Below are 16,102 nucleotides of genomic sequence, written 5' to 3'. Positions count from 1 at the left end.
CATATCAGTAGCATTCCAATCTGCTTGAGAAGTTAGGAAACATTTTGTACTTTCAAACTGGTTGCATCACCTTTGGGTTGCAATTGCAGCCTGTATCTTTGTGAGTGCTCATTTAGAGTCTGTTTTTGTGTTAGTAACAGCAGCAAATACCTGGACTTGGTTTTCTTGGAAGTGATCCTGACCCATATTGGCATTAATTAGAGTAATCCCACTTCTAAAAGTAGCTGTTTGATGGAAGAGGAGGTTGATGATTTGCAGCCAAAAAGTTGCAACTGTTGGCAGAAATATTGATGTCAAAACCTGCAGAAAAAAGCACACACTGCCCTCCCAGCTGAAAGGCTGTGTTAGCACTGCCACACCGTGAGGTGGTCCGAACAAGGGGGTTTTATTAACATTCCTGGAAAATCTGCTGGCTCCTGGTTTTTCTGAGCATGGCTGACTCTCCAGTTCAAATTGTGACCCAGCTGAGAGACCAAAGGAAGAAGACCCACCTGACAGATCACATATTCATTCAAAATGGGGGGTTCACAACAAGTAAGATAAGTCAGTGGTTCTAAAGAGTTCAAGCCAGGTTTGCCAGTTATCCCTGCCCGTTCTGCCAGTATCCTTTGCTGTCCAAAGGAATGGCTGACTCCCTGCATACTGTAGTTGTATGTCTTCAGTCTAGAGTTGTTTGGGGAGACATTTATTTTCCAGTTTATGCCTCATGTTTTTGCACTGGTAGCCACAAAAAAAAAGGCAACTTGGCACTAAAAGTTTATCCAGATGTATTGAACTGTTTGATTCATGTCAGATCCTATTTTGACAGCTATGGTTAGATTTTTATTATGCAGTACAAGATCTTTTTCTCTGTAATAATATCTAATACAGAAAACACAGATATCTCAATTAAGATCACAGTGCTTTATTTATGATAGCCAGCATTCCAGGAAGCTACATGGAAATGCTTGCTGGACTAAGCTAGGTTTGAGATGCCTTACCAGAAGATTAAATCATCTTTTGAAGTGATTTATTCAGTGGAAATGAGGAAGCAACATTTCACCAGCATGCATAGGTCATCTATCTCCTTAGGAACAGGTTGAAGAATATGAAACCTGTAACATAACACGTGAACATCCATCTGGCAGGAAAGATCAAAATTGTATTATTAAGTGTCAATACATTTCTGACATTCTATAGGCAGAAAAGATAGGAATAAAGCTGCAGAAATCTCTAAGAGAATGGGTAGCAACAATACTGTCGTTTGCTGTGGTTTTATGGGTGTGGATCATCAGTTTCCCCTCTCAGCACACACTTTTGCAGGCAGATCTGTGTAAAAGGACTGGCAGATACGAAAAATTTGTGGGCTTAGACCTTTACCAGACAATTTGCCAGAAGAGCATGACTCCATAACAGAATCTGGCATCTCTTCATCCCACCACTATCCTTGCCTGCTCTTTCAGTGCCACCAGCTGTCCAAATGAATGTATGATTCCCTCCCCTCCATCATCATGTCTCCTTTTTTGAATGTTACGTGGTGGTGCTGGATTGGCCAGAGCTTTTCATCAGTTACAGACAGTTTGGTTTCTGATTCCTTACTCATGCCTTAGCTCTGCAGGAGGCAGCAGCAAGGAAATGGGCCTCATCCCTTCGGGGCTTTGCTACCTGTATTCACCATTCCCTAATTCAGTATGCCAGAGCTACCTGTCTCAGTAACACTGTGAGGAGAGGCTGAACTGGATTTCAGCTTCTCTGTGTGTTTATGAGAGTGAGAGAAAAAATGTGCAAGATAGAGAATGGCCATCTGGATGCTAGACACAATTATTGGGCCACCCTCCTGCAGAGGAGAATGGGATGTTTTAGGGGAGTTAGAACAAGAATGGGTTATAGAACATTTAAATGTCAGGTTGGTTGTTCAGGTCTGCCCAGAGGAGTAGAAGTTGGAAGTTCCCACCTGCTGGTGGCATGGATACCTGTGCCAGTGCTGTGAGATAACTTGAGTAGTTCCTCAGTTCTGCAGTAGTTCTGCAGTTTGTTCCTGCAGACACCATTTTCAGCTGGCATTTTTTCTGGCAGAGTCTAAGAACTCTGGAATGTAAGTCACCTTTTCCAGCTGCAGTTCGGGTTTCCTGCCAAGAAACTGGAGTTCCTGCCAAGTTCCCTGGACTTTCTGTCAGTAGTTAGTGAGCTGAGGGAGGTATCTGCCTGATTTAGATTTGTACAGGCTGGCACCTTTTCAGTCTGGGGGGAGTCTCCTACATGGTCTGCAACTAAATGAAGAGGAATGGGCCACTTTATTATTCTGTCATCCCTTTCACTGGACATACTCTTGGAGTGAGTTTTATATTTTAAGTAATTTGTTTCTGAAGGCAGAAGATACTCTGACAGGATAAACCAAGCAAACAGACCAAAAAAATGCCTTAACGAAGTGGGCTAGAATTCTATAAAAGTAGCAAAATGGATTTGAAAGGAAATGGATTATCACCCATTAAGGAGTGTTTTAATGCTTTACGTGAAAGAAGTTGGATTTTTGGTACACGGTTCACTGAAACCACAACTGCTATCAAAACAGAGCACCTAGGGATGAAAAAGACAAGGGCCAAAGAGTAAGGAATGAGTATAGGAGGAAAACCTCAGGAGCAGAGGCAGGCAAAAGACAGTCAGGAATGATGTGAAAGCAACGGGGAAAGAAGTAAGTCAAGTCAGGTTGAGGAAAGGTGTCTCTTCCCACTGGTGACCTATGTTTTCCCGTTCACTTCCTCCCAAAGCCCAAGATATACATGCAGAAACCCAAACATCTCAGGCTATACAGAAAGAAAAGATAGAGGATAATCCCACAGATGGCATATTTGTTTTGTGCAACTTTTGTGTTCAGCACCACAAGGATTAGTGCATTAACAACAGTACACAGACTTCAGAGAGATGGTTTCACAGGAGAAGGAAGTGCCTCAGGGTTTGCTTCTGTGAAGTCAATGGGAATGTTGCTATTTGCTGCAGTGAAAAGAGGGACAAGTCCTTATCTGACTGTCTTAAAATGTTACAAAACAGCAGACTTAATCAGTACTGAAGCCTCCAGGCTTGTCCTGAAGCTGCTTGTTCACCACCTCCTGTTATGTTCTGTGGAGGGCTGTGAGGTCCTTTCAAGGTGAGAGCAGGGTTTTTGCAAAGTGCATCCTTTCCTGGTGTCACTGGAGGTGCATGGAGTAATTTCCCTTATTTTCTTTCTCCTCTGTTACCTGGGTGCTCCATTTTCACTTGGCTTCTCAAAGTGGTGATACCACTGGGCCTAGGTCAGTTTCAGCCAAGCTTCCTTCCAGATGAAATAGTGAGGACTGTAAGGCTTGGTGCAAACTGCCTGCCCAGCTTCCTTCTATGTTTTTGTGTCTATCTCTAGCCCCGTTTCTTCCTTTTAGTGCTTGTATTCAAATCCACTCACAGTTTTGACTTCTTTCCTATTTGGCTGTGACAGTGCTGCACACAGGTGCCCCAAACGAGTTCCTTCTCCATAAATATATTTCTCTCAGCACCCCTTCAAAACATGACCCTTTTCATAAGCTTCAGTGCTTGTTTTCAAACCCATTCCCTTTCCCGGTCTTGCAGCTCCTTGGTCTAACTCAGAACTGCACATATCCATCTCCTCCTAACAGACATAAACCTAATGCTCTGAGCCTCCCCTCCTGCCTCTGATCCTTCTCTCGGTTTCTCACCCTTTCTACCCTTTACACTTTCTTTGCTCTGTGCTGATGAACATTTGCTCTCAAGGGGAAAGAAGACCTTAGTCTGTGCATGAAACACCAGGGATGTTCTGAAGAATCACTGAGCCAAACCTTCATCCCTGTCCAGAGGAAATGGGATGTCATCTCACTTTCTGAAATGAGAAAGGCAGCCTTTCTGAGGCCCCCTGATGGACTTACAGGTGTAAGAGCCTATGACACATCTTGCACTGAACTCTAGGCATGGAAGATTGCTGAAAAACCTATTCTAATCCATCATCGCCTGCATTTTCAAGTCTTGTTTTACTGGATTTAAAACCTCAAAGGGAACTGAGAACTAACAGGAACAACACCCTGCACCATTTTCATGCTTCCAGCACAGCTGACCCATTCTTGGGTATCTCCAGAGTAAAAGTGTGAGGACTATCCAAAGAGCAGTGTGAACACCAGCCCAGCATCAGTTTTTCCTTGACTGCCAGGACAGGAGGGCATTATTACCTACTATTTAATTTCAAGTACAAAAGGCAAAGGAAGGAAAGGGTTAGTGAAATGACATATTTTAGTTTTCAGTAGCTCTCTAAACATCCCTAAGGATTTTCTTACCTCCCATTAAAATTTTAACTAAAAAATGATGATTGTAAGGAATCCAGCAGTGATACAGGCAAAGAAAAGTAGACTGTTAAATACTTTTGCTGCAATAAATCTCCAGGCACTTGGAAGCTGGTAGGGCACGGCGAGGAGAAAGGGTGGATGAAACATGGGCTGCATATTTTAGTAGGATGACTAAAAAGTCCTGTATCAGGACTCAGCAAATACAAGATGTATAATTTCTAAAGTGTTTTATTGCTCCATTCTTGCAAGTTGTACTTTTGTCACTGTTCCTGTCTATATGAAAACAAAAAACTTTCCCAGTTCCTGCAGAGCCCTGCTTACTCTGCCCTCATCTTTCCCTCTAAGCTTGTTAAATAAACTGCTCAGCTGAATAACTAGAGATATCCCCTACTCTTTTCTCCCAACCCAGCAGTCTTTTCCTCTCCAGCATTTTTTTCAGTGCTCTTTTTCATTCTCTCTGCTGACTCCATTTGCTTATGAAGATGAGGGGTCCAAAGCCACCTGAGAACCAGATCTGCCCACATTCCTGCATTCAAGGCTGAGTGTTTGCTTTCTTTTTTCTCTTTTCATTGAAAAATGGTATCCACTTAAAAGAACTATAAATGAATCTGAGTAGATAAAAATGAGTCTGTACAATGTGTGTGCCCACAAACCTAAAACAGTTTTAGGGAGGCTTAGGGAAATCTCTGATGTAGAAGTCACAGATGTGGAACAGATATCCCCTTTCCCAAGCATTTGCATGCATGTGGAAGGGAGCAGGTAGAGCTCAGGGAGGCCTGAGCCTGAAGTGACTGAGTTTAGTGAAAGCCTTTCTCTTCTCAGTTGGAAATTGAGATATGTGCTTTGCCTGGTTGGTTCCTTGTGCCCATTGCTAAGGCTTCAGTCAGTTGGGTGAATGATGCCCTTCCAGAAACTCACAGCTTGTTGCTTTTAGCTTTAGTGTAACTGAGTGACGGAACCAGGGCAAGCAGAACATTAACCACAAAGCAGCAGGCACAAGAAGTCAAGGAACGAATTACATTAAGATTTTTTCACTGTATTTACCAGCCATTTGATTTTTCTGAAAGCCCATTAACAAGCAGGGGAAAGCAGCCACTACCTGGTTAGCATAGGGCAGGCAAAAAAGAGCAACGCATTCAGTTTTGCAAAGCACAAATACTATGCATTTCCTCTTTCTCTGTGTAAGACAATGATGTCTGTCTTGCATTTTCCATTAGAGAATAAGAAAGTACTCAACAAGCTCTCCAGTCAACTTGCTGTGTGCAGAAAGTGCTTGTCTGCTGTAGTTACTGGGTTGCTTATGTTTGGAATTAAAGTGAAGTACATTATGACCAAACCACCAGTATCCACCAGTCTCTGCTATGAGGAAGCCCTTTGCTCCTGACAGAATGTTCCCATCTTGGGGATGAAAGGTTCCACTCTTCGCAGCATTCTACCACATTGGAAGGCAGATACAAGGGGCCCATTTCCTTCCAGGAGCTGGAGATAGAAATTATTTGAATTTGATAGAACGGTGGGGCCAACAGTCCCAATATTGAGAAAACCATCATGGGGTGTTAATGATCATGAACAGGCATCACCTCCATTGTCTACATCGGATAAAAAACACCTTCAATATCCATGTTCAAAGAGTGACCCCTAGCATGTTTGATAAAGATTAATCTCCCAATCCAAGAAAATGAAAGGGGACTAGAAATTCCAAAAAAAAGGCTACCTTTCCAGAAGTAGCTGGTCCCTTTCCCTCAGTAGCCCCCCAGAGCCTTTCCTCAAGTATGACCTTCTGCACATCCTCTAACACAGAAGCAGATTAAGAGCATATAACTGTGCTTCCTGGAGGCCCACGTGGCACAAAAGGCTGTATCACGTGCCCAGTGCCCAGTCCTTGTTAACACTGCAGCCTGATCTAGGGGCTGGCTGAAGGAGATCTTCCAGTAGCACACAGCTCTGCCTCCCTCTCTGGCTCCTAACTGCACTGGAATGCTTGCCAGTGCCATGGAGGCTGTGCTGTGGAAAGAGCATAAATTCAGGACAGTGAGGTAGTAGGTCTTGACCCTGGCAGAAACAGGCAGATGTGTAACAGCCTGCTTCCACATTCAGCATCTTCATTTCCAGGGACCTGTTTAGGGAGGATCTGAAGGTGCTCAGAAGCCTGCGAGTGCAAACCACAGCACACGCAGATGGCAACACTCAGCCATAGCTCATTTTCCAAATGATGCTTCCCTGGGACCACTCAGGTGCTTTAGGCTTAGTCATGATAGGGCGGCAAGGAGAAACTCAGAACGAAATAAAATGCGAGCAAGGAAAGCCTGATGCCTGGTATAGACAGAGAGCTTAGCAAGGCTGCAAAGTAAAGCATCAATGGGCAGCCACATGGAAATACCCCGTGTTTTTAACAGCAGGAGTAGGATGGGATTTGCCTGTGTCCAGCATTACAGTCACTGACATTTCCATGTGGAGCGGCCAAGTGAATCCTAATAATGGACTGACCTATTTCAGTCATGTGGTACTGTGTCCTCCTGCCAGGTGAGACAGCAATGCTTCCCCACCCAGGAAAAAACTAGGAGCTTCCCCCTAGGTACTTTATGCTCCCAGGTTCTTTATTTCTGTAGGCGTCCCATCCTAAACACTCTTCCTCTTCCTGCTCATTGTCTTCATCCCCCACACACCCCCACGCACGTGGCTCTGGATCTCCTCATCATGTTCTTCTCGTTAAAAACCCCATTGTTCATTTGTTTGTTTGTTCTCTCTCTTTCTCTTCTCTTTTTCTCTCTCTTTCCCTCTCGTTTTTTTTTTTTTTTCCTTCTTTCTTTCTTTCTTTTTTTGTCTCCTCTGTTTTGTGTACCCAGGCAGCCCATTGAGTAACTTCTTTGACGTAATTAAACAACTTTTTTCAGACGAGAAGAACGGGCAGGTGAGCCATCCCCCCGGCACGCCAACCAAGCATAGCGCAAACAGCAAGCGGAGCGATTCCGGTTCTAATGACTATGGGTCTAGAGGAGACAATAAGTACCCTGCTGGCAAAGACAAGGCAAAGATGGTCTCATCAGTCGGCCTACAAGACCAACCTTAAATAAACACATAAAAAATTAAATAACTTAGAGAAAAAAAAAAAGGAAACAGAACAAAACAAAAAGAAAAAAAGCAAGAAAGAATGAAAGAATATTCCTTAGCAAGCTAGCCTCTAAACTAGAAGGATGTATATACCTTGCCACAACAGTACAAAACTGTCTATAGACAAATTTTGTATGAAGGAATGACTGTATATATATACATATATATATTTATATATGATATATAATATATATCTCAGAAACAAACACAAAAACAAACGAATGAAAGAATGAAAAGAAAAGAAAGAAAAGAAAAGGTAGCACAGATGACAAACCCAGTTCACCAGATCTTGGGTTGTGGTTTTTTTCGATTGTTTTTTTTTCCTCCCTTTTTTTGAATGTTTTGCTTTTTTTCTCCTTCCTGATTTTTTGGTTTTTTTCTTTTTTGATTTTTTTTTTTTTTTTGGTTTCTTTTGTTTTCTTTTGTTTTGTTTCTTGTTCTGTTCATGCTCTCTCTGTGTTTCTGACGACACCACTTGTTTCCGCTCTGCTACCAGGAATTATCCCGAAAAGTTAACATGTCAGCCACGGCTTCACCTTCTGTGCTCTGCGGACACTTGTTGACGGAAGGCAACCGATGTAGACTGTCCAAGGACCAGTCCTGTTTGAGGTTCCCAGCCTCCCCTCTCCCTTCAGGAAGTGGGCTTCTTCCCCACTTCTCCCCAGTCACCTCCCCAGTGCACGCCTGGTTTTTTTTCTCCCCTCTCTTTTTCTTTTTTGGTGCTCCACAAGAGAGATCTGCTCAGTTATGGGATTGCAGAGTCTGGGCTCAAAGGAGGTTGCAGATTGTTGGAGTGAATTATTTACCCTTGGCAACTTCTGTCCGCGCAGGTGATCGCAGCCCGGAGAGGGAGGGTGTGGGGAAGGAGACGGGTGTAGCGGGAGCGCAGTGTTCCGTGAATCCAGAGCGCGTTCTCATCAGAAACCAGCCAGGAGCAACTCAAAACTAAGCGTTGAACCAAGACAATATTGGGGAGCTTCATCACGGGATTTTCTTATCTTTTTTTTTTTTTTCTCCCCACCACCTTTTCCTTTTATTTTGCCCCCTTTTTTTATATATACATGTATATATGTGTGTATATTTATGTATAAATATACATACATACATATATATATACACACACACAACTAATTGGTTTTTTTATACTGTATCATTTTGCTTTTTAACCTGCTGGAAGGGGAAAGGAGTAAACATAGGAGGGAGAGGGGGTTCAATGAATAAACACATACAAACAAAACATTAAAACTTAGGGAAAAGGCAACTTCTGGTAGCAAAGAAGAGGGACAAGACTCTGCCAAGGACTGTCTCTCCCATCACCAGGCACAGTTGCCGCTGCTGCTACTGCTGCTCCTCCTTCGACACCTTCCTCCCCACCTGTCAACTCCCTGCCACTGTGCCACCGCGCTGGGACCTTCTTCAACCAGCTGGATCCTCCACCACACCCTGCATTTAGAGGCAATTGTTGTGTTGCTAGTGCTGCATTGATATCAGTATTATTATTTCTTTAAGTTATCAGTTTCATTTGTTGGCTTGGGTGGTTTTTTTCTTAAAAAAAAAAAGGAAAAAAGAAAAAAAAAAGAAAAAAAAAAGAAGATGAAGAGGAGGAAGAAAAGAGACTTATATTGGGTTTTATTTCCTCTGTGTGTATGTGTGTGTGTGTGCAAAATCACTGGCACTTGGTTCATCAGAGCAAGACAAGGTGGAGTCAGGGCAATGGGAGACTTAATCACGAAGCTACTGTAAACTTTAAAATTTACTGCAAGATATTTTTATAAAGTTTTTGGTTTGTTTTTTTGTTTTTTTTTTTTTTTCTTTTGAAAGGGAGGAGGGTGGGATTGGGTGGATGGGGACCTTTTTTTTTTTGTGTTTCAGTTATTAGGTCTTGGTTATTTATATATACATATATATATATTTAAAAAAATAAGCTGTTAGATATATCTTCTGTTTAATAACTGTGTAGAGGCAACATTGATTCTTATTTATTTTGCAGAGGAGGGGGAAAAAAGACACAGAAACCTTGTAAGTGTTCATTTTGTGACTTTGAGAAAGAAGAATTGCCACCTTTTTTCCTCCTCCTCAAGAGTTATGTGACCAAGTGTAACTTATTCTGGCCCAAGCTCAAAGGTTAAACAAATAAAAAAATGTGGTTTTACACGTGGAAGACAAAACACAGTGAGAAGTATTTCTTGACTGAGATTTTAAGAATGTAGGCTTAGCATTAGTGTTCAGCTCTTTTATGACCTTCGATTGCTGCTCGTTGGGTTCCTATGGGTGTATGTTGTATCGCAAGATTTTTTTTTAATGATAATGTTGGATGAGTTCTTTTTTGTTGTTGTTGTCGTTGTTGGTTTTTTTAATCATTTTTCCCCTTCTTGGACCAGTTTTACTTGTACATAGGTTTGAAGATTAAAAGGAATTTTTAAAGACACAACTGGGGCAAAGACCTTTGACTTCTGCCCTGTTTCCCCATTCCCCCAAATGGGAGGGATTTATTTTAATTTTTTTGCTTTATTTATTTATTTATTTATTTTCCCTACTCTTAAACTTTTCTCTCTTGTATTGCTGTGTGCATGTCAGACACCAGGGGGTGATGGCTGGGGAGGGGGGGAGGCAAGGGTGCAGGAGAGGGGGGCAGTTTTAATTGCATGACATTGCTGTAAATTAGTCTCTTTTGCTTTCGTTGTCTTTCCTGCCTCTGCCCTCTCTCTACTTCTCCTCCGAGCTCCCCTCCCATCACCCCCGTCCTTCTTTTCCCTCTTTTCTCTTCCCTTGTGTATAGATTTTGATGCTTCTGTTACATTGTACCTCTACAAAAGGCTGGGATTTCAATACAAGATAATAATAATAATTTAAAAATACCTATATCAGCAAAACCCATGTGGTACAAGCAGGAAGGGGATTACTCACACAAGATATAAGAATAAATGAAAGCAATACCTCTTGTTATCCTTCCTATTTTGTACTTCGAAGACACACACTCGCGCACACACACATATACAGACACAAACTGACATTATTTAATGGTTTGAAATGGACAAAAAAATCTGATGTATCCCTTGTTAAATAACTGTGAGCAACTTTAGTTCAAAAACCAATAAATTCATTCAGTAAAGATACCACCTGTTGAGTGTCCTGTTTATGTCCGTGAAAACCAACTCCTGGCTGGTGCCAGAGCCAGTGAGTACCGTGGCTAGGTCTCCTGCACTGCAGGAGCTGAAGATGGCAGCTGAAGGAAGGCAGCGTCCTCCTGGCCATGGGACTAACGCCAGGGCCCGAGGAGCAAGGACAGCCCAACCCTCTAGGCCTGGCTTTCTGCAGTAATGTGTTCCAAAAGCTTAATCCAAATTTCAGAGCAATCGCAGGTCTGGTCTGGATGGAAACCACGGTACCAAAAACTGTGGCTGCTGGTGATTGTTCTCCTCTCTAACCTGAGCTGCTTCCAGATTTGGCTGTAGGAAGGATTGCTGCACCTCCCTGCCTGAAACACTCAGTCACACACATTTGAAAAATCTGCTCAGGTACGTCCCTGGCACGTGTGGGTCCAGGGTTTGTCGCTGGTTGGTTGGGCAGCCCGTGTGGCTGCTGGCTTGTCACACCTTGCTCTCTGTGCCTTTTCCCTGGGTTTGGCACTGCACCCAGCAGTGTGCTTCTGGGCTCTGCCCTGCCTGGTGCTTCCCACAGGGCTGGGGCAGCATGGCAGGCCCGGCCTCACAGCAGGGCCTGGGCACACCCTGGCCTGGTGCTCACCACAGCCCAGCCAGCTCTGAACATGTCCCCCTCATGTCCCCTCTCCTGTGCCCTCTCCAGAGCTGCCCCGGCCAGGCCAGCCAGGGTTTTCCCACCACGAGCCTGTGAGGGGCAAGCACCGCCCGCCATGGAGGGAAGGCGAGGGGAGATCTTCTGGAAGGTTCCGTGATGCCGCCTCGGCCTCAGGGAGGCTCTGGTGAGGTGAGGGTGGCTGGGGAGCCTCTGCCCTGCCAGGCAGCACCCAAGCAGCAGCCATACAAAATACAGTCTCATCTAGGAAAAAGCCTGAGTGTTTATAGGGCCTTTGGGGGATTCACTGGTCTGCTAAAACTGGAGGGGAGTGGAGGAGTTGACAAAGATGAAAAGATGAGGAGAATCACAAGTGCTGCAGGATTTGGTCTCTGTAGCACTGGAAACCCAGAACTGGGAAGTAGCTGTACATCATTTGCATCTCTGTAAGTACAAGGATGTGCTGGGCTGCAGCGTGAGGGGAAATGGGATTTAAGTGCACTGTGGCAGTAGGTGTATGCTGCTGCTTTTTCTGTTTCGCTCTCTCTTTTCAGCAGTGTTCATGAAATTCTATGATCTGTTCATGTCTCCAGTGCTATGCACAATTAGCATCCCCAGTACTGCAAATTATGGTCTTCAAAAGCTATTAGAAGAAAAGAACAATTTTGCAAAGTGGAGGACCTCATGCTCTGGCCTGCCCACATTTACTCTGCCTTTCTGGTTGGCCATGTTCTAACACAGTCATTTGCTACATGGTGTTGTATTTGTAGTGCATAGGAGGGGGCTGTGCTTCTGACCAAACTGAGTTTCTAATTTAAACTGTTGTCCACACAACACCCTTCTTATTTTATACCTTAAATCTGAAACCAAGTAGTAAATGTAGCTGGGGATTTTGGTCTGCCTCTGTGACTGAGGTAGCTGGATTCTCTCTGCTGCCAGGTGGGGGCTACTGCCCTCATCCAAGCCCCATCCCAGGTGATGGCTGATGAGATGCTGGGAGCTGTGCCACCTGCACTTCATTAGCTGAGGTTCTGAGCTCTGTAGCTCTTTGGTTCTCTTGGAGAGCTTACCTCTTTGGACTCAGTAGCTAAAAAATTTCCTGCGTTTTAAGTTCATCTGTCTGATTTCCTCTGGGTGAAGCAACGCGGCGTAGGACCTTCCAGGAGTAAACTGAAGACAAGGCAAGTGTGTAATACTCCAGTTGGCATTCTCTGTTTGTCTGTTTTGCAAGTTGATGTTAGTTTAGACGCGTGTATACCTGGAAAATATGTTTGTGCTTAAGGTGAACAGTTTTTAATTGAGCCGGTATCTGACAAGTGCTACATAAAGCAATAATGGTGTATTACACATCAAATGAGCAGCTGAGTCCATAGTCAGGAGGGTAAATCTCATAGCCACATGTCAGTCTGGGGGCTGAGAAAGAGGTTGGTTGTGTTGGAGAGCACTAATGCAAAGTGTCCCGGCTTTGCAAACAATGCGTGACGATTTCCTCAGTAGTCAGGCTGGCTTTAATGGAAGTGATGGGATGCAAATGCCTGAGCTCTAATGGCTCTCACTGAGCTTAGGCAAAAACATCGTTTGTAAAGACAATGAAACTGTGTGAGGCTTCCAGGGAGTGCTAATTCTGTGTCCTCTGTTACAAGGTATGCCTTCTTTCCTGGTGATTCAGACAGCGCGTTTAGCCCATCAGGCTCGGACATTTTCTGAAATAGCACAGCAGAATGCCCACAGGGATTGTGTTCTGTAGGGAAGTCTGCAGGACTGCCCCTACCTTTGCTTCATTTCAGCTGTATACAACCCATGGTATGTGAGCTTCTCTTAGAAGGGCAGAGTGTTTTGGTGAGGAAGAGATTTCGCTCTGAATTTCTTACTATAGAAGACAACAGGGAGGGAAGAGAGACACTTGTCTAAAAACTAGAAAGTATCTTAGTTCTTTGTTGTACCCTTTAATCTTCTTATTTTATTTAAAACCACTTCAACAGCTGCAGCTCCTGCTTAATTTGGAGAACAAAACCGTAGTAGTTCAACTGTCTGGGGATACTTGAGGCCACAAGTGGAAGGGAAACCCACATTTGAGGGCAAGTCCTTTCTTCTTCTAAATGCACAATTTATTGTGGGGGTTATTTTTAGTGCTGTAATCTCACTGAGTGCCGCTGAGAGAAACTGTGCCAGGCAGGCTTTGAAGGGCTTGAGAAATGGGATTTCCTGTTCCACCGGCTCAGCGCTGACTCTTGCCATTGTCAGGAGCTATTATCGCCTTCTGGCAGCCAAAGGAGATAACACAGCCTCAAGGTCAGGGAAGACACGAGCTTTCATCAACGGCATTAGCAGAAGGGAGAGTTTGCTCGCAGCCAGGGTGGGTGCTTCTGGTGTAGCCAGCGACCTTTGCCCGGGCATCTCTGCCCGTGGATCCCAAAGCTACGGCACAAGCCAGGCTGGAAGGGCCGTGCTGAGAACAGGCTGCTCATTGCTGTGCCGCTCTGGGCTCTCGGTGCCCCCAAGGTGGGCACTGCACCGCATCTCTGGGCAGCGTGTTCCAGAAACAGCTGCCTGGCAGAGGAGAGAAGTTGATTTCTCTGCTCCACAGCTTTTCATTGAGCTGCTCTTTGTTGAACACTTCTGCAAAGTGTTCTCTCTTCTGTGGGACATTCCTGGGTCTGGAAGGCAGTACTGGCCCAGCCCTGGGAATGGGACACACTTCTCTCCATGTTGTCCAGAAGAGAAGGAAAACAGGTTGGTCTAGGGAAGTAGCAAGTCTTGGTATGGGAAGCACTTCTAGGTTCTAGAAGAACTGTCAGAAAAAGCAGCTGTGTTTAATGTAAGGCCTCATAGGCTCTTGAAAAGTATTCACATTGAGGCAGTGACTTCAAATTGCAGCGTCTGTTTGGATTGTTCCTCTATGGAAAGTTCTCAAAGTTTCCTTGTTCTCAAAGGAAAATCAAATTTCAGAGTGGATGAAACTAAGCTGAAATAAGGCAGTCCTGACTCACAGTGGAGTTAGAATTAGATTCCAGGGGTATGTTGTTTGTAACAATTGCCTTGGCCAAGTCTTATTATTTAGGAGATGCGCAGTTGGGGTAGTGATTTCTCTCCTGTCTGAAGCAAATTACTTCAATGTTCCTGGTCTGGTTTATTGAACTGTGCTGCTCAAAATTAGGGGCAAGGATGTATCAGGGAATGTATTGGAGCTACACTCATTAGGGATGCCTTGGTGATATGTGAAAAGCCACAGTTGTACAAAAAGTACAACAAAAAGTCCTATTTGTAGGACTAAGTAACAGCTGTAACCCTGGCTGAGACCTCCCTTCACTTTATGGGAATGCTCATGAGCTCCAGCTCCCGTTGGCTTCTGATCTAAACTCTTGTGCATAAGTGCAGTGCAGGAAGTTTTTACCTCTGCCCAAGAGCCTTCAGTTTTAGCATCAAGTTCCACAATAAGAACAGAAATGGATATGGAGTAGGTAGAGCTTTATGTTTACAGAAGAGCTTAAAAAAAGGCCTTGGGACTAAACTCTGGTCCTGGCTATGTGCAGTTTTAATTGAGTTTGATGCACTAGCTCTAGCTTTTATCCTGTTGCTAGCCTGTGGGGCTTGTTTTTTGTTAGTGACCCAAACAAGGCCCAGCTGCAGCCATTTACTTTAAAAAATATCGTTCTAAAAGCTGTTCTGCCAGATATGTTTGGAAGTGTGCGGCCTGTGGGCTCATACAGAGGTGTGAACACAGATACAACCCTGATGTTCAGTTTCAGTGGAGTTGCACTGCAAATTTGCCTTAGCAAAAGGGTTGAAAGAGGAGAGTCTGAGAATGTTAGGCAGAATGAGGAGAACTGCTGCCAAAGGATCTCATTTGGGAAAGGGGAACAAAGAGCTTTTGTCACCTTAACGTGTAATGGGAAGGGCTCACCACTTGCTGAGCCACTTCTGTAGCTGAGCTTGGTCTCTGGTTCATTGTCCCCAGGCTGTGTTAGTGTGCAGTTCCTGCTTGCATTTTCCTGCTCCATCTCTGAGGGGAGAGGGACAGAGTCAGCCAGACCACAGAGCAGCACTGGCCAGTCCAACCCAAAAGCTTTACCACAGCCCCTGAGGTGAGTGGCAATGGGTAGAACCAAGTGCTGTGGTGTCACTTGGAAGTACAAACTATGTGTTTTGCAGGGATTTTGCACGACCATAAACTTCCCAGTCTGCCTGTTCTGCTACTGCTCAGCTTTCTACAGGAGAGAGGTAGAGAAATATTTTGTAGTATGCAAAAATCCTGTAGAGAGACAGAATATGGTGTCACCCACTACATGCTGTGTGAGGTGATGAGGCAGTTGTGCTACAGAGCTTTGGTGCTGGGCCTTGTACAATGCCCTGCTGATTATCTGGTGTGGAGAACAATGTCTAGAACACAGGCCCTTCCTCAGAGAGGACAGGGCAGCAAAGACACTGGCTTTTTCTCTTTGCTTCCCAAGACTTTTACAAGCTGTTTCATGTGCCAGCTGTCAGTGGTGCTGTGCAGAGGCAGGAGAGGAGGAGAGAGAGGGGTGGATATGCCTCTCTCCAGCCTGTGTAGCTTCCATGTAGCTCTGCAGAGACATGACAGCATTCACTTGGTGTGACAGGGTCCCAGCTAAACCTCCCAGTCTGCAGGAGGGGAAGGACCAGACACAGCCCTGTCCTGCTCAAAGGGAAAGGTCAAGCAGAGCCCACTGCCACAGCAGCCTGGACAGATCAATACTGTGGCACATCACTGAGCTGTGTTTCAACAGCACACAAAAACCAAGAGTCTGTTCTGGTACCTGCAGCGAGGGACAAGCTTTCCCCGTGTAGGTGTGACAGACAAGGAGAAAGAAAAGGGTACCTGTTGTCCATGCCATACATGGACATTCATCCCATACATCTCATGGGAACTGAGATGAAGAGCAATTCAGTGATTCTCTCAAGGAACTCAG

At 44.5% G+C, this 16,102-nt stretch overlaps 1 protein-coding gene across 13 annotated transcripts in view; it reads left to right on the top strand.

The window, feature by feature from the left end:
* Positions 1 to 10,531, top strand: part of BRSK2 (BR serine/threonine kinase 2) — a 304,503-nt gene extending 293,972 nt beyond the window's left edge. For 5 of the 13 annotated variants that reach the window (XM_036383420.1, XM_054515038.1, XM_036383424.2 and 2 more), the window contains 2 exons: positions 7,151 to 7,215; positions 7,912 to 10,531. In XM_036383420.1, coding sequence (XP_036239313.1) covers positions 7,151 to 7,215; positions 7,912 to 8,364 — 518 coding nt within the window. In that variant the 3' untranslated portion in view covers positions 8,365 to 10,531. Of the gene's footprint in view, positions 1 to 3,741; positions 4,684 to 7,150; positions 7,422 to 7,911 lie in introns of those variants that run through there. The other 8 variants (XM_054515039.1, XM_036383426.2, XM_036383425.2 and 5 more) reach the window with 4 other exon arrangements.
* Positions 10,532 to 16,102: the final 5,571 nt, after the last annotated feature.

The sequence above is a fragment of the Molothrus ater genome, chromosome 6, assembly GCF_012460135.2.
Source record: "Molothrus ater isolate BHLD 08-10-18 breed brown headed cowbird chromosome 6, BPBGC_Mater_1.1, whole genome shotgun sequence".
NCBI lineage: Eukaryota > Metazoa > Chordata > Aves > Passeriformes > Icteridae > Molothrus > Molothrus ater.
Note: the sequence above shows the minus strand (reverse complement) of the source record. Positions and strands in the feature narration are given on the sequence as shown.